The 26721-nt window shown below is 40.5% G+C and overlaps 1 protein-coding gene across 1 annotated transcript in view; it reads left to right on the top strand.

Annotated features, from left to right (window-relative positions):
- The window catches only part of ttc29 (tetratricopeptide repeat domain 29), a 309874-nt gene that overhangs the window by 243870 nt on the left and 39283 nt on the right, over nucleotides 1-26721 (top strand). Inside the window, exon 7 of the mRNA XM_060830586.1 lies at nucleotides 6519-6610. Coding sequence (XP_060686569.1) covers nucleotides 6519-6610 — 92 coding nt within the window. The remainder of the gene's footprint in view (nucleotides 1-6518; nucleotides 6611-26721) is intronic.

Below are 26721 nucleotides of genomic sequence, written 5' to 3'. Positions count from 1 at the left end.
TGTCCAATGCAAGTTGTTCATATTTCTCCATTCTTCTGAAGAAGTGTCATTGGACTCAAAACATTAACTCTGCTTTCTCTCTCCAGATGCTGCCAGACCTGCTAAGTTTCTCCAGCAATTATGGTTTTTGTTTAAGATCTTCACATCCACAGTTCTTTGTTTTATAAAAGTAGGAATGCTTTACTGTAGTTGTGTAGTGGTGAGATCACTTCTGGAGTGCTATTTTTGGTTTTAATCACCTTATTTTTGAAGGGACGTAACTGCAATTGAAAAAGATTTATTCAAATGATTCCTCGGATGAAGGTGTTATGAGGAAAAGTTGGACAGGTTGTGGCTTCAAGTTTAGAAGAATGAGAGGTGACTTTTTTGAAACATGTAAGATCCTGAAGAGAATTGATGCTGAAAGGTTGTTTTCCCTTGTAGGAGAGAGTAGAATTAAGGTATGCAATTTAAAATTAAGGGGTCTCCCACTGAAGACAGGGGTGAGAATTCTTTTTCTCAGAAGGTATGACCTGCACCATGTAACCTTATGCACCATACAGCTGCCAAAACCTTGTCAGGGTACCAATGCTTTTTCAGTTGTCATTGTCAGCACGTAATTATCACTCATCTACCTCTTTTGACTAACATTTACAATGCAAAACTCTTGCATGCCCTACCGTACATTTGCACCATTTCAAAAGTTAGGATGCTCACACACTCTTGCAGCATGAATAAATCAAATCAAATTATTTAGCTTTATGTGGCACTTCACCCAAGTACTTGAGATTAACCCCACAGCTACTGACATACTATGCTGCCAGGCGTATTTGGTCAGGTCTTGCTTCCCAACTCATGGGAAGAAAGCCTTCCACCATTTGTTGGGCCTCGAGGAGAGCGCACAGAGAACAATTATTAAATTATTATGTCTCCAGCTGCACGTACCTCATCCATTGCATTAGTTAGGCAAGTATATGATCTTTTCAAAACCTGTACCAGTTGTGGACAAAGGGAAGACAAACAACAGTCACGGTGAGCACTTCAGCATTACAGCGGTTCATCTGTCAAGTAGTTTCCTACTTAATATACTGAATTGCCCCTAACCTATTGATGCAGCCCGTCTGTTACCTTCTGTACATGGGCAGTGGTCTTTTAATTCACTTTAATGCAGCTGTTCTCTTGTCAGCATGTTCACTCTTTGCCACCATACCTGTCACCCTGGGTCTCTGATTTGCTGGCAGCCCTGCCTGTACCTGTACGCCTAATGCATAATTATGGCTGAATTATGAGACCAGACAGCAAAGCACGTTTCTACTGAAGTCGTCACCCAGTTGTGCATAAATTCTCACAAATTCTTCCTTCACTGGCTGACAGAGATTGGCCTTCCCAGCATTTACAATGGACAAAAAGATATTGAAATCATCTGCAACATATCATGTGGAGTTGCATCAGGGAGAAGCCAGAAAAGTCAAAGGCGATTACCTATAAAGAAACCATGTATAGCAATACCTCTATTTGTCATGACCTCTATTTGAACTCCTAGTGGTACTGTGGTCACCATGAGACGTTTAATTCCGGATTTTTTTTTGAAAACTGGAAACAATTCTATATTTCAATGTCCACCACCAACAGTGGCTCGGCACTGATCGAGCTGGTCGGGTCCTGAGGGACATGGCTGCTAGACTGGGTCTGTGCTGGTGAACAGAGAACTAACAAGAGGGAAAAATGTACTTGACCTCATCCTTACCAACCTACCAGCTACAGATGCATCTGTTCATGACTCAATTAAACCTGTTGGACTATAACCTGGTGTTGTGTGATTTTTAACTGTTCATGACAGTATTGTAACCACCGCACGGTCCTTGTGGAACCGAAGTCCTGCCTTCACATTGAGACTAATCTCCATTATGTTGTGTGGCACTGTCACTGTGCTAAATGGGACAAACATCGAGCAGCTGTAGCAACTCAAGACTGGGCATCCATGAGTTGCTGTGGACCATCAACAGCAGCAGACTTGTACTCCAGAACAATCTGTAACCTCATGGCTTGGCATATCCTCCATTCAACCATTACCATCCAGCCAGGGGATCAACGCAGCAGGTCAGGCAGCATCAAAGGAACAGGAGAATCGACATTTTGGGCATAAGCCCTAAGGAATGAGGAGGGTGTGCCAAGCAGGCTAAGATAAAAGGTAGGGAGCTGTGCCAAGCTTGGCACAGCTCCCTACCTTTTATCTTAGCTTGCTTGGCACACTCCCTACCTTTTATCTTAGCCTGCTTGGCACACCCTCTTCATTCCTGAAGAAGGGCTTATGCCCGAAATGTTGATTCTCCTGTTCCTTTGATGCTGCCTGACCTGCTGCACTTTTCCAGCAACAAATTTTTAAGCTCTGATCTCCAGCATCTGCAGTCCTCACTTTCTCTAGCCAGGGGATCAACCTGGTTCAATGGAGAGTGGAGTAGTAGCACCAGGCATAGCTCAAGATGAGATGTCTGGTGAAGCTACCAAACGGGACTGTTTCCAAGTCAAACAATATAAGCAGCAAGTGATAGGCAGAGCTAAGTGGTGAATGAGTAAACAACTCACTGGAGGAGGAGTCTCCACAAATTTCCCCATCCTCAATGATGGAAGAACTCAACATATCAGTGCAAAAGATAACGTTGAAGCTAAGTGGATGATCTATCTTGGCCTCTTCCACTGGTCCTCAGCATTACAGATACCAATCTTTAGTCAATTCAGCTCACTCCACATGATTTTAAGAAATGGTTGGAGGCATTGGATACTGCAAAGACGACGGACCCTGACAAAATTCCGGCAATAGCCCTGATGTCTTGTGCTCCAGAACTTGCTGCTCCCCTAGCCAAGCTGTTCCAGTACAGTCACAACACTGGCATCCACCTGACAATGTGGAAAGTTGCCCAAGTAATGTCCTGTACATTAAAAGCAGGACAAATCCGACCTGGCCAATTACCATCCCATCAGTCTCTTGTCAATCATCAAGCTTGGTCCACCCAGCTCCTGACTTCATTACAGCTTTGGTTCAAGCATGGATATAAAAGCTGAATCGAGAAGTGAGAGTGACAGTCCTTGACATCAACCCTGCATTTGAACAAATATAGCATTAAGTAGTCCTAGCAAAACTAGAATCAGTGAGTATAGGGGCAAACTCTCCAGTGGTTAACACATGGAAGATGGTTGTGGTTGTTGGAGGTTAGTCATCTCAGGGCAGGACATCTTGGCAGGAGTTCCTCAGGGTAGTATCCTAGGACCAACCGTCTTCAGCTGCTTCCTCAATGGCCTTCCCTCCATCATAAGGTCTGAAGTGGGGATGTTTGCCAATGATTGCACAACGTTCAGCACCATTCATGACTTCTCAGACATTGAAGCAGTCCGTGTCCAAATGTAACAAGATGTGGATGACACCCTGTCTTGGGATGACAATTGGCAAGAAACATTCCTGCTACATAAATGCCAGGCTATGACCATCCCAAATAAGTTACAATCTAACCACAGCCCCTTGACATTCAATGGTGTTACCATCGCTGAATCCCTCACTTCCAGTTTCCTGGGAGTTATCATTGGTCAAAAACTCAACTGAATTCACTATAACGGCAGTGGCTACGAGAACAGACCAGAGTCTAGGAATATTATGGCGAGTAATTCACCTCCTGACTGCCGAAAGCCAATCCACTATCTACAAGGCCCAAGGCAGCAGTGTGACAGAATATTCCCCATTTGCCTGGATGAATGCAGCCCCCAAAAACACTCAAGAAGCTTGATACCATCCAGGACAAAGCAGCCTACTTGATTTACACAGCATCCACAAGGATCCATTCCCTCTACCACTGACGCTCAGTATCTACAAAGTGCACTGCAGAAATTCACCAAAGATCCTCAGACAGCACCTTCCAAACCTATGACCACTTCCATCTAGAATGACAAAGGCAACAGGTATATGGGAACACCACCACCTTCCAATTCCCCTCCAAGCCACTCACTATCCTGACTTGGAAATATGTCGGCGTTCCTTCACTGATGCTGGGTCAAAATCCTGGAATTCCCTCCCTAATGGCATTGTGGGTCACCCCAGGAGGTGGACTACAGCGGTTCAAGAAGGCAGTTCACCACCACCTTCTCAAGGGCAGTTAGGGACATGCAATAAATGCTGGCCAGTCAGCGATGCCCATATCCTATAAAATGAATAAACATTTTTTAAAAACTTGGGATTTGAACACAAATCTCCAGAACGTTACCTGTGTCTCAGTGCTACTAGCCCAATGACATTATCACTGAACAATTGCTATTGATCGAAATGCCACATTTATGTTAAAGGCAATGAGTTTGTGGTTGTGCAGCATTGATTCGAAAGAATTTTAACTGTCTTCCTATCTTAACAATTTTGTATTATTTGATTATTTTCATTGCACTTGAGGAAATACTCCTGGCATTGATCTATTCTGCAATCTCTTCACATCATCTCCCAAGTGATGGCTGAAGGACCAGGGAAATGTGTGCTCCTATTTCTCTGTGGTGTCTGCACCAAAGCCACTAGTGTAGTGTCAGGGTATTTTGGTGCCTACTAACCCACTTCACCAGTAACGTCATACTCTCTCTGTTACACAATGTTTGCAGCCAGAATACACCATTCCTTTAAGAAGTACTGCCTGCCATTATATAGTATCATGACCTTCCAAACTCACGTCTTCTCCGTCCCACCCAGATGAAGCCAACAAATAAGATAGCATAGTATAATCAGCAAACAGCACAGATATTACTTAGGCAGTCTATGCTCCATCCTTTGTGGACCCATTTCAACTTGATTTGGTCATATGTTTTAGTTCTGTCGAGTTAATTAATCTTCAGTAATAAAGTAACTTCTAATATTGGAGCACTATGTTGCTCTAATATTATTATGTATTTCAATATCACAATATTTGAACTGAAAGCTATCAAAACTGTTCAGAGAAGAGCATTTAAGTGAACATGACAGCTGTACAAAAGAATCTTGTTAAACAGAGCCCTGCAAAGTTTCAGTGACAAATCTTAAATTACATTTTAAAGAAATCTTAAATAACTGGTTAAGCAGCAGAAGACAGAGAGTAATAGTGGAAGGGAGGCTCTCAAAGTGGAGAACTGTTTGGTGTTCCACAGGGATCTGTGTTGGAACCACTTTTGTTTGTGATCGGTTGGACGGTATAGGTGGTCAGATTAGCATGTTTGCAGATGACAGTAAGATTGATGGAGTAGCAAATAGTGAAGGGGATTGTCAGAGAATGTAAAAGTCCATTGTACCCTGAAGGTGGCAACGCAGGTCGATAGAGTGGTCAAGAAGACATATGGCATGCTTTCCTTCATCGGACGGGGTATTGAGTACGAAAGTTGGAGGTCATGTTACAGTTGTGTAGGACTTTGGTTCAGGTACATTTGGAATACTGGGTACATTTCTGGTCGCCATATTACCAAAAGGATGTGCAGAGCAAGTTCACCAGGATGTTGCCTGATATGGAGGGCACTAGCTATGAAGAGAGGTTGAGTAGATTAGGATTATTTTCATTAGAAACACGGAGGTTGGGGGGGACCTGATTGAGGTCTTCAAAGTCTTGAGAGGTATAGAAAGGGTGGATAGCAAGAAGCTTTTTCCCAGGATAAAAGCAAATTACTGTAGATGCTGGAATCTGAAACCAAAAGAGAAAATGCTAGAAAATCTCAGCAGGTCTGGCAGCATCTGTAAGGAGAGAAAAGAGCTGACGTTTCGAGTCTAACTGACCCTTTATCAAAGCTAAAAGAAGGGAGAAATAGGGAGGTATTTATATTAGGCTGAGACATACTAGGCTCAGCCTAATATAAATACCTCCCTATTTCTCCCTTTTTTTTAAGCTTTGACAAAGGGTCGGTTAGACTTGAAACGTCAGCTTTTTCCCAGATTGGGGGACTCAATTACTAGGGGTCACGAGTTCAAGGTGAAAGGGGAAAAGGGGGATATGCATGGAAAATTCTTTATGCAGAATGTGGTGGGTGCCTGGAACATGTTGCCGGAGGAAGTGGTAGAGGTGGGCACAGTAGCGTCATTTAAGATGTATCTAGATAGATATATAAATGGGCAGGGTGCAGAGGGATACAGATCCTTAGAAATAGGCGATAGTTTTAGATAGAGAATCTGGACTGGCGCAGGCTTGGAGCACCGGAGGGCCTATTTCTGTGCTGTAATTTTCTTTGTTTTTTTGTTTTTGTACATAAACTTGAGAGACAAAGACCTTTCTGTCTCAATTTAAAAAAACACACTGAAAACTTTAGACAAAAGAATATTATTTGGTTATTCGTGTATCTGAAATATATGTTAGCCATATATAGCAAATTTATTAAATAATATCACAAGCTTATGACAAAAGAAACCTCTTTTTGTTCAACTTTTTTTTATACAGGTAATATTATAGACTATACAAAATAAGTGAAAAATAGAATGTGCTCAAAAACAATTCATTATTTTTGCAGTTTCTTTCTCTTATTTATGATACACAATTTATGTCTCTTTCGTTTAGTTCTTGCAAACTTATTTGGAGCTTTCCAAATCCATGGACGACGACATTAGTTTAGGCAAAACCTATGAAGCTCTTGCTAAAGCCTTGATAAGGTAAGATGAAATTTATCACTGAGAATTCAATCAACTGTGGAAAAACTAAATTGTTAGAGGTCGGTCGCCAAGCCTTATAACTTACTTACATTCAAAGAAATGCCCTTCTTGAATGACCCTTGCATGAACGTTATCCAATTATTTGCTAGGCAGAGTTCAAAGATGGCATGAAGTACAGGCAAATATTAGATGTTTTATCAGAGTAAAGATCTAGCTGGCATGTTGTTCCAGCCAATATATTATTTTATGTTTAAAGTTACAAACCAAGTATTTCAAACTCTTAAAAGATTTTAGATTTTGATTTCAGTTTTCGAAATGCACATTTTATTGCTCAAAGATTATTTTCCATGAGCTTAACATTCTATTTGTTCATTTTTTTTTGGTCAGTCCGAGATGATTAAGTGAATTCCCAATGGGGAAAAGTGTTTTTTTAGTTACAAATGTATCTACAGTATTATACCTCAAACATTATAAGACTGCATTTATATTAAAGGCAATTCAACAGTCCAGTAAGCATCACAATTTATTAAATTAAACTGGTTCTTTCTCAGATGAAATTTTGGAAATGGCCAGAGCAAAAAAAATTAATTGAAAGTGTTTACATTAATTCATGAAATGAAGAAAGTCGTTTAAATTTCCACCTGTCACCAGTCCCATTTTCTTCTTGCTAAAAGCTCTGGTCCTTAAACTTGGTGGCACAATTGGCAACCCCCCAGAGTGACTGTTTTCATCTCTGCTATATTTGATTTCTCCACACTGAACAAATGATTAAGTTTTCATGCATTGGTTCAGCCAAAATCTGTGTTCACTCAACCACATCCTTTATTGATTACTTCTACTGCAAACAGTAGGCTGTGTGTGATGTACATAATTGGACAGTTGTCAGGGGATGTGGGTGTTAAGAGTCCTAGTTCGCCAGCTGGAAATTGGAATCACCTTGATATACAAATAGTATGTGCTAGCTCCTCTCAACCTTGAGACTCAGAAAGCATGTTTTCCTGGAAAATAAATTAACTTTTAAAGCCTCAAATAGAAGTTTCTTAAAGTATATTATATCTTTCTCAAATAAAATAATATAAAAACAATATTTCAGTACAAAAAACTCTCTATGCTGTGTGTCTAATCCATCTTTACTATTACTAATATTATGCTTTTTTGCAAACTGTGGAAGAAGCTAGATGAAGAATTAAGTCTCTGGAACATGGATTGCATATGATATACATATTTGTTTTTCAGTGTTATATAGATGCAATTGGAAAAACATTAGGATACCTGGTTCATTCTTCCACATGCTGTGGGCAAGAAAAATAAATAATCTCCTCATGAATGAAATAAAAAACAGTCAGAAACATCATTTTATGTTAAAATCTTTTTTATTCCAAAACTCAACTGAAATATATTTTTAGGTAAATATTTGTACACTTCAACAATTAAATTGAGGTCTTTGAATTTGTTAAGTAGCAAAGATGCCATGGAGCATGCTACAAGCATTATCTTGGAGATTACTGTGAACAATGTTAATGCATGAAAGCTTTTGCACTCCTTGCTAATTCGTCTTTCCAGTTTCAATGGGAATGTTAACCTATTTATTTTAAATGATTAAAATTTCCATTAAAGTAACAGAATGTGAAAATTTGATATATATTGAGCATTCATATAATTGCATTAGTCAAAGTACTTTCAATGATGTTGTTACCAGCTGTGACAAAATGTACTGCAAATGTGAATTGAAAGCAGAGAGTGGGATTTGTTGTTTCACACTTTCACTGGGAACAAGTGTCTGTTTATCACGTGCATGTACCAATGACGTTTGCCAATATTTCATGGCCAGGATTCTTTGTATTTTTTTATTAACTCGTTGACAAGGTGAGGAGGAAGAAATTAGCAGTGATATGCCCCAGAAACCTTAATAGCTGAAAAAGAAACGAAATAAAAATATTAACCTGGATTTTCCACTGGCCAGACTGCTGTTATTCCACCATAGATAGGAGTTGCACGTGGGGACCCGGTGGAATCTCTGTTTTGGCATATGCTAAAGAAATTGCCTAGAAAATTGAACTTTGGGCTACCAGTTCCACTAGAAGCACAGAAATAGTGAAAATAGGTGCTCAAGTAATAGGATCACGCTTTCAAGCCCTTTCACATCATTCAATATGATAATGAGCTAATCTTCCAACTCAGTAGCTTGTTCCTTTTTGTTCATTCCCTTTGATTTCTTTAGCCCTAAAAGCTATGTCTACTTCTTGGAAACATTCAATGTTTTGGTCTTTCTGTGGTAGAGAATTCCACTGACTCACCACTCTCTGGGTAAAGAAATTTCTCCTCATCTCAGTACTAAATGGTTTATCTCGTATCTTTAGACTGTGACCTCTGATTCTGTAATCCCCAGTCATTGGGAACATCCTTGTTTTGTTTACCCTGTCTAGCCCAATTAGAATTATTTAGGTATCAATGAGCTCCCACCTCATTTTGCTAACCTACAGTGTATAGTCCAACTGATCTAGTCTCTCTTTATATATTAGATTAGATTAGACTTACAGTGTGGAAACAGGCCCTTCGGCCCAACAAGTCCACACCGACCCGCCGAAGCGCAACCCACCCATACCCCTACATTTACCCCTTACCTAACACTACGGGCAATTTAGCTTGGCCAATTCACCTGACCCGCACATCTTTGGACTTGTGGGAGGAAACCGGAGCACCCGGAGGAAACCCACGCAGACACGGGGAGAACGTGCAAACTCCACACAGTCAGTCGCCTGAGTCGGGAATTGAACCCGGGTCTACAGGCGCTGTGAGGCAGCAGTGCTAGCCACTGTGCCACCGTGCCGCCCACTAATCAGTTTTGCTATCCCAGGAATCAGTCTGGTAAGCCATTGTTGCATTCCCTTTATAGACAGAAGATCCTTTCTCAGCTACGGAGACAAGACCTGCACACAGTATTCCAGATGTAGTCTCACTAAGGCATTGTGCAATTGCAGCAAGATATCACTGCCTCTGAACCCGAGTCTCCTCACTATTGAGGCCAATATAATATTTGCCTTCTTTGCCACCCAGCTGCATTGGCATGCTTAAAACCAGCAACTGATATTCAAAGATACCCAGGTCTGATTGCACCTGCCCCTTTACTAATCTATCACAATTCAGATAATAATTTGCCTTCCTATTTTTGCGACCAAAGTCAATGACCTCACATTTATCCACAATTTACTTCATCTGTCATGCATTTTCCCATTCACCCAACTTCTCCAAATCAGAGAGTCATGGAGATATACAGCATAGAAACGGATCCTTCGGTCCAACTCCATGCTGACCAGATATCCCAACCTAATCCAGTCCCATTTGCCAACACTTGGCCCATCTCCCTCTAAACCCTTCCAATTCATATACCCATCCAGATATCTTTTAAATGTTGCAATTATACCAGCGTCCAGCTCTTCCTCTGGCAGCTCATTCCATCTACATTCCATGCGTGAAAAAGTTGCCCTTAGGTTTCTTTTATATCTTCCCCTCTCACCCTAAACCTATGCCCTCTAGTTCTGGACTCACCCCCTTAGGGAAGATACTTTGTCAATTTATCCAATCCATGCCCTTCATGATTTTATTAACTTCTATAAGTTCACCCCTCAGCCTGTGATGCTCCAGAGAGAACAGCCCCAGGCTATTCAGCCACTCCCTGTAGCTCAAATCCTCCAACCCTGGCAACATGTTTGTAAATCTTTTCTGAACCTTTTCAAGTTTCAAAACATCCTTCCAATAGGAATGAGACCAGAATTGTATGCAATAGTCCAAAAGTGGCCTAACCAATGTCCTGTACAGCCGCAACATGACCTTCCAACACCTATATTCGATGCTTGACCAATAAAGGAAAGTATACCAAACACCTTCTTCACTATCCTGTGTACCTGTGATTCCACTTCCAAGGAACTATAAATCTGCACTCCAAGTCCCTTTGTTCGGCAACATACCCCTGGACCTTACCATTCCATGTGTAAGCCCTGCTATGATTTGCTTTTCCAAAATACAGCACCCCACATTTATCTAAATTAAACTCTATCTGTCCCTCCTCAGCCCATTGACCCATCTGATCAAGATCCTAATGTACTCTGAGGTAACCTTCTTCACTGTCCACTACACCTCCAATTTTGGTGTCATCTGCAAACTTACTAACTATACCTCCTATGTTCGCATTCAAATCATTTATGGAAATGATTAAAAGTAGTGGACCCAGCATCAATTCTTCTGGCATGCCACTGGTCACAAGTCCCCAGTCCGAAAAGCAACCCTCCACCACCACTCTCTGTCTTCTACCTCCTAGCCAGTTCTGTATGCAAATTGCTAGTTCTCCCCATATTCCATGAAATCTAACCTTGCTAACCACATTACTGTGAGGAACCTTGCCAAATGCCTTACTGAAGTCCATATACATCTCTGCATTTTCCCCATAGTTCACCCTCCCACACAACTTTGTGGTGCCTGCAGCCTTGGAGACATTACATTTAGATCCTTCATATAATTAATATATATTGTGAAGTGAAGGAAGTCAGTTTTTGCAGAGAAATTATGTTGGGAAAATTGATTGATTAAGAGCTGATAAGTCCTAGGGCCAAGCACTAATCACTGTCGTAAACCACTAATCATTGGCTGAACTCGAAAAGACTATTTATTCTTTGTTCCCAGTCTGCCAACCATGTTCATAGGTACTCCTAGCTCCATGCACTTTAATTTTACATCTAATCTCTTACATCTTATATTTCTTTATGTGTTATATCTCTTATCAAAAGCTTTCTGAAAATCCAAGTAAAACCTATCCACTATATTCCCCTTAGCAACTTTGCTCATTAAATCTTTGAAAAATTCTAGTAGATTTGTCAAGCAGATTTCCCTATCATAAATTCATGCTCACCGTCTCCAGTATTGTCAATGTTGTCCAAGTACCTAGCTATTAAAATTTTTATGATGTATTCTAGCAGTTTTCCTGTTATCAATGTCGGGCTAACTGGTCTATAATTCCCTGTTTTCTTTCTATCACCCTTTTTTAAATGGTGGGTTATATTAGCTGCTCTCCAATTCATTGGAATTGTTCCAGTCTTTATAAAATTTTAGAAGTTTATCACCAATGCATTGCTTTCTCAGGCCACTACCGTGCGGTGTAGATTATCAGGCCTGGGGATTTGTCAGCCTTTAATACTATCAATTTCCCCAAAACCATTTCCCTGCGAGCATGGATTTCCTTCAGTTGCTCCATCTTACTAGACCCTGTGTTCCCCAACATCTTTAGAATGTTTTTTGTGTCCTTCTTTGGGAAGACAGAACCAAAAGATTTAATTGGTCTGTCATCTCTTGGTTCCCCATTATAACTTTCACTGTTTTGTTACTGTAAGAGACCTAATTTGTTATCACTAATCTTTTTCTCCTCATATAACTACAAAAGCTTTTACAATCAGTGTATATGTTTCCTGCAATCTTCCTCTAGTATCCTAGTTTCTGTTTCTCAATGAATTATTTTGTCCCCCTGTGCTGAAATCTAAACTGCTCCCAACCCTCACGTCTACTTTTTAGCCAATTTGTATGCCACTTCCTTGAGTCTAATATTATCCCTGATGTCCCTTGTTAGCCCTGTTTTGACCACCTTTCCATTTTGATTCTAATGCCAAACAAAAATGAACAATTGTTACATTCTTCTGTATACTCGTTAAATGTTTGCTATTGTAAATCTATTGTCATCCCTGTCGGTAAAGTCCCCAATTTTATTATCATCAGTTTGCACCTCATACCTTCACAGCTTCCTTTATTCAGATTCAGGAGCCTACTTGCAGAATCAACTACGTCATTCGCCACCTTAATGAAAAATTCTATCACATTATGATCTCCCTTCCCCAAGGCTCCTTGCACAGTTAGATTTGTATATTCCATTTTCACTACTACAAAATACTCAGTTTAGGATAGCCTGTTCTCTTCTTGGCTCCTCAGCATACTGATCCAGAAAACCTTCACACAGATTAAAGTTGCACATAATTACAACTGTGCCCTTATTATTTGTGTCTTTAATTTCCTGATTAACACCATCCCTGAAGTTACACCACAGTTTGGGTATGGGGGGGAGGGGGTCTATATACTCTATATACAGCTCCCACTATTGTTTCTGCCCTTTGGTGTTTCAGCTCTATGCCTGGATCTGTCTTAAAGTCTACATTTACATTGAAGACTTCAGATAGTTTCAATGAAATTAAGTGAAATTGTTACTCAGGAAAAGTTAGACTATTAAACATATCATCTAACTCCTGAATAACTATTCAACTGACCCTATTTACCATATACATACAACCCAAGTACACTTCCCCAGACCTTTAATACACCCTGATCCAATACCCACCCCGAGTATCAACCCCAACCCAACCCCACTTACTTCCCAACAGATCTGACCCCCACCCGCCACTCCCCTGCTTCATCCATACCCCCTAAATCCCAAGGACACAGCTTACCTCTTCCCCCCACCCCAAACGAGCCCAGATGCTACAGCCTAGAGTCAACCCAGTACCACGACCTCTCAGCACCTGACCTGTCTTGACATCACCCCATCCGAGATCTAAAACTACAACCTTGCCTCTCACTTCTATGCGACCTGATCTGACCCAATAATCCCCCCCATTCTTCTGCAAGCTGGACTCAAAACAACATTCCCCGGAATCTGACTGCCTCCCTTCTCCCTATCCTGCCACTGAACGGGAGTTGAATCGTCACTCCACTGGTGGACCTAATGCATACCTGGCTGGCCCCTACCAGGGACTTGACCTAAATGAAATGATCAAAGGAGTGGTAGTTACACTTGCTGATGACATAAAAATATATAGGAAAATGAATTGTGAAGAGGACATAGGGAGTCTACAAAGGGATATTACAGATAGGTTAAGTGAATGGATGAAGATCTGACAAATGGAGTTCAACATGAGAAAGTGTGACATTATCCAATTTGTTAGGAAGAATAAATTTGAAGCATATTATCTCAATGGTAAAGGTTGCAGAATTGGGTCTTCTAATGCATAAATCACAGAAGGTTAGCATGCAATAACAGATGATCAGGAAAGTTAATAGAATATTATGTTTTACTGTGAGGAGAGTTAAATACAAGAGTAGATAGGTAATATTTCAGATATATAGGACATTGGTGAGACTACATCTGGAGTACTGTTAACTGTGCTGGTCACCATTCATAGGGAAGGATGTTAATGTTTTGAAGCAGTACAGAGAAGATTTGCTTGACTAATATCTGGAATGAGCAGGTTGTCTTATGAGGAAAGGCTAGACAAGCAAGGCCTATATTCTCTGGAGTTTAGAATGTCAGAGGTGACTTAATTGGAACATATAAGGTCATAAGGCGACTTGACCAAGTGGATGTAGAAAGAATCATTGAATCCCTATAGTGTGGAAACAAGCCATTCAGCCCATTTGAGTCCACACTGCCCCTCAAAAGAGTATCCCACCCATATCCCTACCCTATCCTTGTAACTCTGCATTTTCTCACATCTAATCCACTAGCCTACACATCCCTGGACACAATGGGCAATTTAGCATGGTCAATCCACCTGATCTGCACATCTTTGGATTGTGGTGGGAAACTGGGGCACTTAGAGGAAATCCTTGCAGACACTGGGAGATAGTCGGCCAAGGTTGGAATTGAATCCAGGTCCCTGCCTCTGAGAGGCAGCAATGCTAACCACTGAGCTCCGTGCCGCCCATTGGGAAACCATCCAAAGGGTGTTTTCCCTTTTTAGAGAATCTAGAACTAAGGGTCATAGTTTAAAAATAAAGAAAAGAAAACAAAGAACTGTGGATGCAGAAGATCAGAACTAATGAAGAGTTGTCAGACTCAAAACGTTAACTGTTTTCTCCCTATTGATGCTGCCAGACCTGCTGAGATGAAGGAAAACAATTGTCTCAGAGGCACCAGCTAACCTACACCCCCTACCCCTCTGGCACTCTATCCTCACAGCACCTGAACATCATAGTTGCCTTATGTGCTGAAATTCAACAGCAGCTCTCAAAGTGGCTGTCAGGTCCTTTAAATTTCAGGAAACTGCAACTGAGTGCTATGAAAAGGAGATATTGTTTGCCTTCCCCCGACTGTTCTGCATTTGAAAAGAACTGTCAGAATGGAAGTACAACTCCACATTTCTGATGAAGACCTGAACTGAATTGCCTCTCCAAGGTGCAGAGACTTCTTTTTTATGGAAAGAGATGGGGTAGAGTGGCAATCTGCATGAAAATCCAGCTTAGTATCTTCTGACCATTTAAAATTTAAGAGACCCTCTCACTATAGCAATGCTGGACAGTGGGAGCATTAGAAACTAGTATGGGCTATTGATCTTCTTGAGCCTGCTTCACCATTTAATGAGATCATGACTGATCTGAACCTTGACTCCATATAGTCCTTGATGTTATTGATTACAAAATCAAAACCTCGTTCAATCTTGAAAACTATATTGATCTTGAAATCCATGGCCTTGGATTTCTACTAGTTTTTATGTGAAAAAGTGAATACTGATTTTCATCCTGTATGATTCAGCTGTACTTTTAAAATTATGTCATTCAATTTTTATTCTCTTACTGGAAAGGTTTCTCCACAGTTACACTATCAAAAGAAAATTTACCACATAAACATCTTAACCAGATAACTCCTCAATATTCTATAATAAGAGCAATATAAACAAGGTTACAGCAGCCTATCCTCGTGATTTGATCCTGTAATGTCACCAAGACCAAGATATCCTTTCTGAAGCAAAATACTAAAAACGCAATGCAGTTGTCCACATGGGGGTCAGACCAACTAAAGAATAATTTCATAATCTTTGTAACTCACTCTCCTTGAAATAAAGTTAACATTCCATTATACTTTTGAATTACATATTGTTATGACATGGGGTAAATCCTTCTGCTAATTTGAACCAGACCCACAGAAAAGCTCACCTTGCCTCGTAAAATATGAGTGACAAAGAACTGCAAAAATCCCTCTATGTAAAGAAAAAATTAACAATTTATTCTTTAACTCTAAGAAACACAAGAATATTAAACAACAACTATTTACACGGTAATCTCCCTTTGCCTGATCAATTTATCTGCATCCCACTCTACAACAATATACTGATCCAATAAAACCCCCTCCCCCCGATTAAGTTTACAGAAAAAAAATCCAATTTCAAAACCAGCCAGTTGCCACTGTTCCCTTGGTGTCTTCACCTGTACTTTCCTGGGTCTTTTCTTTCATCTTCTGCTTCACAAATTTCATATAAAAGGTACCTTTCAGAGAGTGCAGGCCATCTGTGTTTGATGGTGCTCTTCGCTGTGGAAAACTGTTCAAAATGCCTGATTTTATATTCCCCCAAAACATTGGACCATTGCATTGGTTTGATGTCATCAAAATATTTAAATTCAAATGCTATTGGATTTTGGTATCTTGGAGCATAACTTAAATTGTTTGGCCAAATTCGAATTTGTTGTTTACCATAGCATTGCAGCTTCATCTATTTGTTTCACAACCAAATGTTACGTTTTTAAATTTTTCAACATGCTCAGTACCTCTCTAGGTCTGTGCCAGCTTCCACTCTCCCTTAAAGGTACAGTACAAACCTACACCTTCATAACAGCACCCCACTTAAGGAAAAAAAAGAGCCATCACAATGAAAAGATGGCTTCATATTTTCCTCTATTCCTTAGCCACATTACCATGACATACATATGACTTTAATCTAAGTTCATATTAACTTCTTCCCACATATATATAACATTGAATAGATACCAATAAATACCAAGATTGCGATCCATATACATAACTGTTTCCAACGCATTGTTTGTGACATAAACATTAAAATGTTGTAAGGCCAGTACCAAACTCAATAGTTCTTTTTCAATCATAGAGTATTTTCTCTGGTGGGTGTTGAGTTTCTTTGAAAAATAACCAACTGGCAGTTCAATTCCATCCTCATCTTCCTGTAGCAGTACAGCTCCAACTCCTACGTCGCTAACATCGAAAGCAACTTTGAAAGGTTTCAGAAAGTTTGGTGTAGCTAAAACAGGTGCTGTGGTTAATTTTGTTTTTAAATTGTCAAATGCCACCTGGCTCTGTTCTGTCTACCAAACTTTTGTGTTCTTCTTCAGCAAACCTGTTCATGGTGTCACTATGCTACTGAAGTTTGGAACAAATTTCCAATGGAATCCGCTTAGTCCCAAAAATCGAAGCACTTCTTTCTTCGAGGTTGGTCATGGAAATTTCTCGATGGCCTTCGTCTTTGCATTCCTTGGGGTCAACCTTCCATGACCGAAGTTATGTCCCAAGAACGTCACCTCTGCTTTTGCGAATTTAGTTTTGTTTAGGTTTATTACCAGCTTTGCTTCTCTTACTTGGTCAGAGCTCTGCCAACTGTACACGTGATCTTCCCAGGACTCACTAAAGACCACCACATCATCCAGATAGACTGCACAGTTTGTTAACGCAGCCACTACTCTTCATGAGACTTTGGAATGTGGCGGGTGTATTCTTCATTCAAAGGGCATCACTTTGCATTGATATAGCCCATTTGGAGTTACAAACGCAGTAATTTCTTTCACTATCTCTGATAAAGATGCTTGCCAATAACCACACAGTAAGTCCAACTTCATGATGTAACTGGCTTGTCCAACTTTCTTGATACAGTCTTGGAATCTTGATGTTTGGTATGAATCCGACTCTATTACAACGTTGACCTTCCAATAATCCACACAAAACCACTGAGTCCCATTAGGTTTGGGAACTAAGATGATCGATGAACTCCATTCGCTGTGACTCTGTTTGATGATATCTTCATTGAACATGGCCTCCACTTCTTTCTGGACCTGTATGGCTTTGAAAGGATTAACTCTGTAGGGGCGTTGTTTTATCAGAACGGTATTCTCTATGTCTACGTCATGCACAATAGCATTAGTCCACCCCATCTTATTCCTACATATGTCTTTAAACATTTGTAACAAATCTTTCAACTACGTTCTTTGCTCCTGAGACAGATAGTTTACTAACCTACCACATTTCTCAAGGACTTCCTCATTGTTTAACATATTTTGAGGCACATCAAATTCTACAGCATCTGGATTTGATTCCTCACTCTGCAGGGCAGTAACTAACACCTCCTTACCCAGTTCTTTCTCTCAATGATAATAAGGGCTCAACATAGTCACATGACATAGCTGATACAGTATTTTCCCCTCTGACATCTTTACCAGATAGTTCATCTGATTCAACCTTTTCTCAATTTGATAGGGACCACTAAACTTGGCTTTGAAGGGATCTCCTATCACTGGTAACAATACTAACACGTCATCCCCACTGGAAAACATCTGAGTCTGAGTTTTTATCTGCCACCTGCTTCATTCTATACTGTGTCCCCTTAGGTGCTGTTTAGCTAACTCACTTACTCAATTTAATCTCTCCCTCACCTCTGATACATAATCCAAGTGTGAGACCTCCGACTTTGCTCCTGTCAATTTCTCTTTAATTAATTTCAAAGGGCCTCTCACTTCACGTTCAAATATTAATTCAAGGAGAGTAAGCTGAGTAGGTTTATTTGTGATGTCTCTAATAGCAAATGATACAAGTGGGATATCTTTATCCCAATCATTTGGGTAATCCTGACAGTATACTGTCAACATGGTCTCCAGGGTCTGATGCCACCTTTCTAAATCTCCCTGGGATTTAGGATGATATGCACTTGATTTAAGGTGCTGTACACCTAAGCCATCCATTCCTTCCTTAAACAGCCTAGCAGTAAAATTAGACCCTTGGTCTGACTGAATCTTTCTGGGTAGCCCATACTGCGTAAAGAAAGGTACTAACTCCTCTGCCACCCTTTTTGCCTTAATACTCTGTAATGGAATTGCCTCCAGAAATCTGGTAGACACATTCATTATGATTAACAAGTACTGGTTCCCACTTTTAGTTCTCAGAAGGGGATCTACCCAATCAATTATAACCGGCATGAAAATTTCTTCGAATGTGGGAATTGACAACAAAGGTGATGGTTTTATTACTACCTGTGGCTTACCTACCATTTGGCATGTATGAAATGTATGGCAAAAGTTAACCACATCCTTGTGCATTCCAGGTCAACTGAAATGTTTTTGTACCTTAGCGTGTGTCTTCCAAACCCTAGCCGACCACCTATAGGTAGTTCATGTGCTATATGCTACCGGAAACACAATCTGGTGCACTTCTGTCCATTTCTCCTCAGCACTAACCTACCATGGTCTCCATTTTTGTCTTAGGATTTTATCTTTCGGACAATAACCCTCAGGAATATCCTCTGCCTCCTTTTCATCAACATATATATCTTTTATTGTCTCATCTTTCTATTGCAAGTCCATTGGCCTTTCAGGCCTAAACACTTCTATCTGACCCTCTGCCTGTTCAGGATTTTCCTGCACCATTATGTCAAACAGAGTGTCCGTTAACTGAACCTCAACTCCTTCGTCTTTCTCTTTAGGTTTTGCTTTGTGCTGTGACTTATGATAGTGGGATCTTGTTACTACACAGTCTGGGAAAATACGAAGATATGTTTTTCTTTTAACTCCTCAGTTTCCTGGTCTTCCTTAGGCTCTTCCACAACAAGTGGTGTCACTCCCACCTTGGACCCTCCTAAATAGTTACCAAAAACAAACTGGATTCTTGGAATGGATGCTGTGTCAATCATTTCCACTGTTACTGCCCCAGTCCTGAGTTGAGAACCTATCTGGTTCACTAATGTGGTCCTTCATCTGATGTTCTTATGTGGCCTACATGTGAGTCCAGACCCACAGCAATATGGTTGACTCTTAACTGTCCTGTGAAGTGATCTAGCAAGCCACTCAATTCAAGGGCAGTTGGGTATGGGCAAAAAATGCTACAGCAGGCTCAAAAAGCTGACTCCATGTTTATAATACCAGCCTTGCTATCAATACCTATATTTCAAAAATAATTTTTAGAAACTAGCTTTTGATAATTGTGCACATGTCAAATTTATTTTCTCCACTACAGTTTCATTTTCTCCATTTTAGCTTTGTTGGATACAAATTGGATGACTTCATATTAACCCATATTGAATTTAAATTGCCTTGCTTTATTCACTTACTTACTTAGTCTCTATCCCTTTACAACACTCACCTCCCATCTGAACTATATACTGTAATTTAGCATCATTTGCAAATTGGGTATAGAGCTTTCTATTAGTTCAGCTGAATCATTATGAAGTATTATGAAAAGTTGAGATTCTAGACCAATCCCAAGCGAACACACATGTGACATCCAACTAGACTCTGCACACATTTTTCTGCACTCTCTGTCTACTTCCCAACAAATTTTAACACAAATCAGAGGCTGCAATGCAAACCCTGTCTAGAAGCAAAATTTGGAAATTGAGGAGTAGCCTTTAAAAGACAAGGGGTAGAGTTTTCCCCTTTGTAGTTAAAAGGTGTTGCCGAGTGAAGTTCATGGTGTTTGGTCTGCTGTGACCCAGCGCAAATTTTCCCAAACTTCCAGTCTTCACATAATTGATTATGAAATTGGGCTGTTGGGTACATTTCTTGGAAAATTGCATAGTCAGAGGCATAATCAAAGCATTGCTGCACACCATTTCAGACACTGGAAACCAGGAATGACCAATCCCCCTGTGATGTTTGAGCCTTGTCATTGACTAAGTGCTAACTGCTTCCTTCATGGACAAGGACCTGGAGACATGCAAGGATGAGGTGGTGAAAAAGGGGCCAGTCCTTTTCCCAGTGAATTGCTCCAGGAGACCATTCCACCAGAACCACCCAACCTGCACACAGCAGCCTGGTTCTGTACTTGTTCCTCGATTAAATAAATCAATGCAAGAAGCTTAATAATCTTTTGTACTGTACAAGGGTAAATGGCACCATCCTCTCTCTGCTACCTCAATGCTACTGCACACACTGTTATGCACCAGACCAGACCCACTCAAAATATTTTAAGAAGGTAGCCTCCTCCCTAACTTTTTCTTATTTTAAAGGTGGATGAAGTGGATGTTCCAGGTGTGATGTAGCTGGTCAAACTCTTTGGCTTTAAACAAAACAGAATTTATTTGAACATTGCAGTTGAAACACGAACAGAAGGAAACGGAATTTAAAATAAGCTAACTATTGGAAAACCTGACTGACTCAATTTAGCAACTTAACTAAGGAACGGCTCTAATCCAGCAACATCCCATAAACACACCCCTTGGCACAGGTTCTTATAGGCAGAAGGGAACAGCATCCAAAAAGATTTCAGAGAGAAAGATCAGTCAGGAATCATCTGTGGAAACTTTGCACTGCAGCAGCTTCTGACTGTTTCAGCTAAACCAAACTAGAAAAAAGCCTGAACTGGGAAAACTGCCACTCCCCTGCCATTGTTAGACTAGGCTCTTCCCAGACATTACTGCACCTTTGTCTTTACGACTTCTCTTAAAAATAACCCAAGGACAAAATAGCCTTGTTAAAGTGACAACATCATCACATTCACCAAGTTTCATGGACCACAACTCTCAGTTGACCAGAGGAAAGTGTGGTAGACATTAGGCTCCCTATTTCATATGAGAAGATTCATAATCTAGTTTGGAAATATTGCAAATAAATGAGAAGCTAGCTTTCAGCTTCTATTATAGTGATCTGGAGTTGTTGGTAAACTGGCTGAGAGGAAGGCAGTCCTTTTCCCTGCTGAAGTGAGTTTCAATTAGTTTCTTTCTGCCTTCTCAGGATTTGCAGTGCATTGCTCTGTCACACATTCATCAGTTGCCCTCTTGATCAATATCCTGATCCTCAGGCTCAGCTTCATCCTCAGAAGATTGTTGTCGATCACTCATTTTGTCTGCATCGAAGCTATCATCCCTTGTTGACTCCACTTGCGAATGGCACAGAATGTCACAATGATGTGTGATTCCCTTTCTGGGCTGCGCCAGATATTGATACCTCATCTTTTTAAGGAGGCCTATTTTCTCTTCCATTTGTTAAACGTATGGACAAAGTTATTTCTTTGTTCTGCCTTTCTGAGTGTTTCATAAAGGAGTCATGTTTGGAGGAGTTATTATAATGATCACAAATGGTAATACTCTGCAAGTCAGATCCAAGAATGAAACCTGGCTTGATAGATCATAAGTTTTATTTTTACAGTTGGTTATTGTGGTGATTGGTCATTGAACATTTCAACACAAGACTACCATTGTTCTTTAACAAAAGAGCACAAGTTTAGTACACAAAAAAAATCAAATAAAGCCCTCTCTATTTATAATAAAATAAAGAACTGCAGATGCTGGAGATCTGAAACAAAAACAGAAATTGCAGTTAAATCTTGGTACATCTGATAGCATTTGTGGAGAGAAAGCAGAGTTAACTTTGAGTCGGGTGACTCTTCAGAATTATGTCTGAATGTGTAAGTCAATTTGAAATCATCTTAACATAAACAGCAATGTTTTTCCCAACATCATAGGGTTAAGTTATAATCCTATTAGACCATAGGGTTGCTGTCACATTAGAGAAAGGCAAATGGTGATTGTTTAATCTGAGGGTCACCACATCTCAGGTGAGGGGAGAAGTAGACAAGCAGAGTCCTTTTTCAGAAACTCAATCCCAGAAAAAGTTTTGGTTTTTCTTCTTGGACTGCTGAAACAGTTCTAAACCTTCCTTCCGTTCTGATGGCCTGAACCTCCTTTTAGTTCTGTCAACCTGAAAACTTCTATGTAAAGTCTCATATCTTGGCAAATTCACAAACTAAGCTGCCCTGGAGTGTTTGAAAGATAGTGCAGGCATCAACTATGGAAAACACACATCAACAAGCTTTGGAATCTGATGGAGACTCAGAAGGACAGGCTAGTCATCCAATTCAGGTAGCTGCCAATGTGAAGAAGCAACTGGGGAACTGTGTGGATTGTCCAAATCCTCAATCCATAAATTCACTGAGGATGCAACTGATGTCACTTACCCAGAGCTTTTCCTCTGTGACTATGAAAGTCAAGCAGCTTAGGTACTGGGCTTCTGTGCTGTTGCTGGATTTCCCCATGTGCAGGGTCCTATTGAATGCACCCGTATTGCTTGGAAAATTCTCTACCATCAATCAACAAACTTTCTAAAATAAAACTTCCATCCCATTTATGTTGAAACTATGTCTGACCATTGGTGCCAAATTCTCGATATTCCAGAAATACTGGGAGCTGTCATGATGCATACAAGCTAGAGAATACAGAAGTTTCTGCCTCTCACTAAGGTGCTTGGGTGGTTGTGAAACCAGTGTCACTATGATAAAGGTGTATGATGTGTATTATCAAATACATTATACTGCAAATTTGGAGTTTTAAAATAGAGGCAGATTTGTCTCTAATTGAGGTTTTTTGTCTCAGTAGCTTTTTTTCTAAGAGGCGAGAAAGTATTTTTGAAAAGTGACCGAAATGTATAGTTTTCAAGAAAGCATGTTCCTTAGTGTCTAGCCAGACATTTGAAGAAAACGACAATGTGATCTGCAGGTCCAGATTCTATTGTATACCTCCACTTCCTTGGTGGATCATCACTTGCTGCTTATTCCTGTGGAATCTGTGCAGTAACTGCTGGAGGTTTCTGTTCTTGCCGAGTTTGCTGACAAAGTTGCAATTGCTGTTTTTTTTACTTTGTCTTTGAAGTTTCATGAAGATTGTTATGACTCCAACAAAACTGTTCTCCATTTGAACCTCATGAGCAGGTAACCTTTGGACATTATCAGAATGATAACTGTATTTTATTGAAGGAATTCCAGAGCCATCACGCCATAAATATGAGCATGTCCTCACTTAATGTTCAAGAAACATCACACCTATGTGGAAGTTCTGATTCAGTCTACAAGGATTTTTAACAGATGATATCTATGACACTGGTGTCTCCAGTTCTCACTTCTGACAACCTTAGGGATGATGTTTTTTGCTGCAAATATGTAACTTCAATAGAATCTACAGTCTGCAGCAAACTGTTCTTGCCATGTAGGAAATACAGGAAATGACACAGATCTGCTCCAGTGATGCCCGAGAAGTAACTTCAAACTGGGTGCAGGGCATCATGGGAGGCAAACCCACCTCAGCCCTTAGACTTCAAGTTGCACCTAAGAAAAGTCAAATTGGAGAAAAATTTAGCAATGCAGGACAGAATCATGAAAAAAATAAGTTGGTTTTACTTACTTCATGATGACTTATTCAATCAGGCAACTATCACAAAAACTACTTTCTCTCTCCTACATGTAAAGACAAAGAAGTCAGATATAATTGGTGAAATTATAATAAGGTGGAATCATTTGAGCAATGATGAAATCCATGGCAGAGCCTGACATGAAGTTCGGCGAGATCAAATTGGACATTGGAAGCATCTCACTCCATCTTTTCTCCTTTTGACAAGCAGCATGCAGAGTTTCTGGCTAGGCAGCAGCAAGATGTCAATTAAGGGGGATTATTCCTTGTTAAATACCTTGTTAAATAACTTGTATTATTAATGTTCAACTTCCTATTTTACCAAACACACCAAACAATCTAGGTGTTGAGAAAACTCAATATGGAAGCTAGAGTGGATTCCCGCAGGCTTCAACCTGTCTCTGGCTATGTAGAGTTTCCACATTGCCCAACACCAAACAGAATTTCAGAAGACAATCTATTGCCAACGCACACCCCTCATTCACAGATATTGGCATTCAGCATTGGCCAACCCCTGACAAACATGATAGCACTTTGCCAATACACTGGCAGGGTGCTTTGAAAGCATAAATTTGCATTGCTTTGTCGCTGGCACTAGAATGGCTGTAGCATGGACAGAGATCCAGCTCACAGATTGGACCAGGCTGTGTCTCAAGGATGCTCATTTGCCATCTTAGTGGTCAGTCACTTAGTGCTTACGTGCATGCCACAGCATCCTTGCCTTACCTTGCTTTGCCAATTACAACAGTCAAATACAAAAACAGAAATTGTTGGGAAAGCTCAGCAGGGTTGGTGGTATTTGTGGAGAGAAATCAGAGTTAACATTTCAGGTTGCAATCAGAATTTTGAGGAAGGGCCAGTCGACCTGAAACATTTACTCTGATTTCTCTCCACAGATGCTGCAAACCTGCTGAGCTTTTCCGGCAATTTCTGTTTTGTTTCTGGTTTACAACACCTGCAGTCCTTTGATTATTTGACTATAGTAAAAACAACCCAGCTTGTCTTATTGATCTGCAGTCCTCAATCCAAGGAGCAGGCATTTGCTACATGGCAGTGTGCAATGTCAATCTCACATCTGCACCATGTGCCAGCAACTAACATGGCAAACATCTGTTAAGAAGCAGCACTTCAAAGCTAGTGCTTCCAAGTAAACTTATTGGACTCCATCCTGGTGTTGTGTGATATTTAACTTCCACAAACACATTGTATGTGTAGCAAGTAGGCATCCAAGACTTATGGCATGGCCCTTAGTGATGTCCATGGAGGTACCCATCAATCAAGGTGCCCCAGAACAATAAGTTAAGGGTAGCCTTCCTTACGAATCATGATTAGCCATGATCAGATGTTTGGTTAGGTAGTCTCAGTCAAGGGCATCTGCATCTTTTTAGTCCAGGGAGTTGGTCAGATTTCTCAGTCTAGGGCATCTGTGTGTCTTCACTCCAGAGAGTCACTCACAGTCAATCCTAAAACCCCATTGTGGACATTCAGGGGGTTGAGGGGGGTGGGTAGTACAAGAGGGCTGACAGAATCAGTTGATGTAAAACTACCAGTTCGAGGTTTGGCAGTTCTCATCCTGGGCTATTTGATTAGATCATTCAATGGAATGGCCCATGATTAGCCTATTGAGACTGATGAGAGGGGACAAATGATTGGGAAGGGCAGGGGTACAAGGGATGCTGCCATGGGAATGCGATCTGGCAAGTTCTTCTTTCAGATCAGGTGTTGCAGGCTGGAAGGAAGGAGTGATAGCAGTTGTCAAGTGGGGCATTAGTATTTGCAAATGGATATATGGTAAATTATGGATGGGAAGGGAGTCATGCAAGAGGGGATTATCTCCATCAAGAGTTTTGTGATTTTAAGGGGGTGACAATGTATGACTGCACTTGGCATGATCACCTCATATACTGGGGGCTGGATGGGGAAAGGTGAGTAGGTGGATCTTTCCATAGTTGGTTTAGGTGGGATCCTGGAGAGTTGTGAAGCCTATGGGGTTTACAAGAAGGGCTGCAGACTGGGAGGTTGGATGATTTCAAGCTCACTAACATGTAGAGATGGATCTGCAAGCCACCGGCCAAGGACTGCTCACTACACCTTCTGTCATGCTAGAAATCAAAAGTGCAAAATGAGGAAGACGATCCTTCTTTGACTAATCGGGACCTTTCCACGGAATGCTTTTACTGGTTTGTAAGAATCACAATGTGGCTGGTTCATTTGTTAAATGTCTTGATTTATCAATTCAAAAGTCACAACTCACAGCAACCACTGCAAGAAAATTCAAAAGGTTTTCTTCAAGTTTAAAATGAGTTTATTTCTGGGAGAAGATGCAGTTTCTGCTGAGAAGAACAGCAGCACACCCTTCCGGGTCTTTCTGTCTTTCTGTGTCTGTATTTCTGGAACTTGTTTCCAGTTCCAATCTGCTCTGTTAGCTGAGAACCAATCAGGTTCACTTGTAAACAACCACCCTGGCACCTGATTATCTGCATGTTGAAGTAACTTCAGCCACAAAAACAGAATTTACAAAAGATATTGTATTATTTGCTTTGCAACTACACAGCCATCCTGGTAAATCGCTGTTTTTAAAAATAGTTTTTTCTTATTGCAATCTGGAAATTTTAAAGACACAGAAGTAAAAAGCCATGGTCTTTACAGTGGTGGATCATGTGTGGCCATGAAGTTACATGTCATGCTGACACGATGACATTCGGGCTACACAGAGAAACAAACAACCAGATGCAAGATAAAAGCAGTGCCATTTATCAAGTAAATGCCAAATAATATTTTGTGCCTTTTCATCCATGCCACCAAAGTTCTTAAGATAAAGAAAGAAGCATTGAGTCTGCACCACCATTCGATCATAGCTGATATGTTCCTCACCCCCATTTTCCTGCCTGCTCCCCATAACCTTTCAAC

Source organism: Hemiscyllium ocellatum, chromosome 1, assembly GCF_020745735.1.
Source record: "Hemiscyllium ocellatum isolate sHemOce1 chromosome 1, sHemOce1.pat.X.cur, whole genome shotgun sequence".
In the NCBI taxonomy this organism is placed as follows: domain Eukaryota; kingdom Metazoa; phylum Chordata; class Chondrichthyes; order Orectolobiformes; family Hemiscylliidae; genus Hemiscyllium; species Hemiscyllium ocellatum.
The sequence above is the reverse complement of the archived record's forward strand: the minus strand, read 5'-3'. Positions and strand labels throughout refer to the sequence as shown.